The sequence below is a fragment of the Pundamilia nyererei genome, unplaced genomic scaffold (assembly GCF_000239375.1).
Source record: "Pundamilia nyererei isolate P.nyererei 1_Seehausen unplaced genomic scaffold, PunNye1.0 scaffold00160, whole genome shotgun sequence".
NCBI classification, from domain to species: domain Eukaryota; kingdom Metazoa; phylum Chordata; class Actinopteri; order Cichliformes; family Cichlidae; genus Pundamilia; species Pundamilia nyererei.
In genome coordinates, this window is record NW_005187561.1 from 77301 (window position 1) to 79753 (window position 2453).

Consider the following 2453-nt stretch of genomic DNA (forward strand, 5'->3'; position numbering starts at 1 on the left):
GAATCGAATCGTTAAACAGAATCGAAAATGGAATCGGAATCGTTAAAATCTTATCAATACCCATCCCTAGTCCTGTCACTCTTGATATATTTTCACCTGTTTAGCAGGAGTGTGGCCGGTGGAGGTTTGCCTAGTGCCTCAGCGGTCATGTCAGTGGGGGGATCCGGGGTTCTCTAGCATATCGAGACTATCTCTCCACACCATTACATATTCCATATGTACGGGGTATGACCCCCCTTGGTTGTGGCGCGTGGATACTTCTTTAAGACACTCCAGCTCGCCCGGCCACACCCCAGAGCTCTCATATAAAACAGCTGTGTTGTGCGTGTGAGTGACTTTTCTTCAATAGTGCTGTGTGTGTCTGCGTCCGTCCGTCAGGAGCCTGTTTTGGTAGCCTCCCTGGGCGCTAGCCTCTCCCCTGTCATTTCCCTTAGCTTAGTCTCCCTTAGCTGGTTTCCCTCAGCCCCGATTCCCCTTAGCTTGGTTCCCCTTAGCTTTCCCTCGGCCCCAGTCTCACCTAGTTGGTCTCCCGTGGCCCAGTTCCTTCGCCGATTGAGCTGGCATCTATGTGTGTGGTGATCAGGCTGTGTTCCCTCAGCGTCTTGCCCACTTTGCGCCGCTGGGACCTCGCTGTGCTTCAGCCGGCAAGTGAGCATTTTACGGTCTATTAGCCTGTCTGGCGGTCCGCCGCAGCCAGCGGGACTCCGCACATTCTAGGGAGACCGTGCTTGGTTTTTCTAAAAGCATTTAAATGGCTTCCCCCGTCTCATGCCTCTCAGGCTACTATGGGGAAAATCGCTGCCACTGGAGAGGAGACCAGATAGGCAGGCCATGGGCTGGGTCCCTTCCCACACCTGTCTGCTGATTCACTGCTGGCCCCTCCCTCAGCGTCCCTCCCATGGCTCCGCCTTTGTGAGGCCTGGGCTGGTGGAGGTTGACAATCAGGAGGCGATTGTTGAAGAAGACAGTGCGGAGCGGCTGCTCAGTGGATGGGCCCTCGGGTCATGACCAAGGAGGCTGCTGCTACCGGCTGTATTCCTCTGGCATATTGCCCGTGGTTTGCCAGCTTACGCACCACTTGGACCTCGCTGTGTCCGACACATCAGCCAACGAGTGAGTGTTCTCCAGCCCACAGCACCGACTCCTTGCCCAGCATGGGGCCCCCGGCATGGGCCCCTCAGGTGCATGAGCTGAGCCTTGTGTTTGCTCCAGTGTCTCATTCAAGCTGCTCCCCTGTCTGTGAACAGCGTGGGGCGGCTGCTGGGCTGGGTACGGACCTTGGGTTTTCATCCTTGGCTAGGCTCTTCTCTCAGCGGCTGCGCTGCTGCTGCAGGCTGTGTTCCTCTGGCGAGACTCTCTCTCCCTGGCACTGTGTCACTGCTTAGTGCCAGGCGAAGATCTGTCACGAATTGGCTTCTCCAGCTGGCGGCTCCCATCTGGAGCGTCGTCCGCATGTTGCGGGTTTCTGTCACAGCGATAGCCAGCTACCGTGCTCGAGTGGCTTGGTAGGCTGTGCTCCAATGGCGTATTGCTCACGTTCGCCGGCTTACACGCCAGTCGGACCTCGTTGTGGACAGTGAGAATTCCCCAGCCTAGTGCAGTCAGTTTTCTGTCTGGAATGTTGCCCGCAGTGCGCTGTTCACACAACCAGCGGGGCTCCTGTCATTGCACGAGCGGGGTGGCTTCCCGGCTCTGACTGCTGCTACTGCTGCTGCCGCAGCTGCAGGCTGTGTTCCCCTGGCATATTGCCCACGCTTCGCCAGTCAGACCTCACTGTGTCTGATACATCAACCTGCGAGCGTGTGTGTTCCAGCCTGCGTTACCGGCTGTGCACAAGTGTATCGTCCCCAAGTTCACTCTTGCAGCTCCCCTGTCTGTGGACAGTGCTTAGCGGCCGCTTGGCCTTGGGGCGACCTTCGAGTCGCATCCCTAGCTTGGCCCTCCACTCCACTCCAGCAGGTGCACTGCAGCTGCAGGCTGTGTTCCCCTGGTGTGTTGCCCGGATTCGCCGGCTTACGCACCAGTTGGGCCTTGCTTTGTCTGATACCTCAGCCAGCGAGTGAGTGTTCTCCAGTCCGCAGCGCTGTCTCCCTGTCTGGCATTGCCCGCTCCTTGCAGGGTTGCGCGGCCAGTGGGGTCCCCACTCAGCGGCTCAGTGAGCTACGCTTCCTCTCCTCACTCTGCTCCTGGGACTCTGGGTTCCCCAGCTGGAGATCCTTGGGAAGCATGCAATTTGGCTCATCCTAGCTGACCGCCCGTGCTTTCTGGCATGCTAACCGCGTTTGACCTGCTACTGCAGACTGTGTTCCCCTGGCGTGTTGCCCGCTTTGCCGGCTTACACGCCAGTTGGACTGCGCTGTGGTGAGTGAGAGTTCTCCAGCCTGTCTTTCTGTGGCGTGTGTATGTCGGTACATTTGTCAATGGTTCATTGGCACCTTCACTCTCGGCGGTTC

The 2453-nt window shown here is 58.0% G+C and overlaps 1 protein-coding gene across 1 annotated transcript in view; it reads right to left on the reverse strand.

Moving 5' to 3' along the window:
- The window catches only part of LOC106456395 (skin secretory protein xP2), a 3462-nt gene extending 2172 nt beyond the window's left edge, over nt 1-1290 (reverse strand). The window contains exon 1 of the mRNA XM_013913931.1: nt 1076-1290. Coding sequence (XP_013769385.1) covers nt 1076-1290 — 215 coding nt within the window. The remainder of the gene's footprint in view (nt 1-1075) is intronic.
- Nucleotides 1291-2453: the final 1163 nt, after the last annotated feature.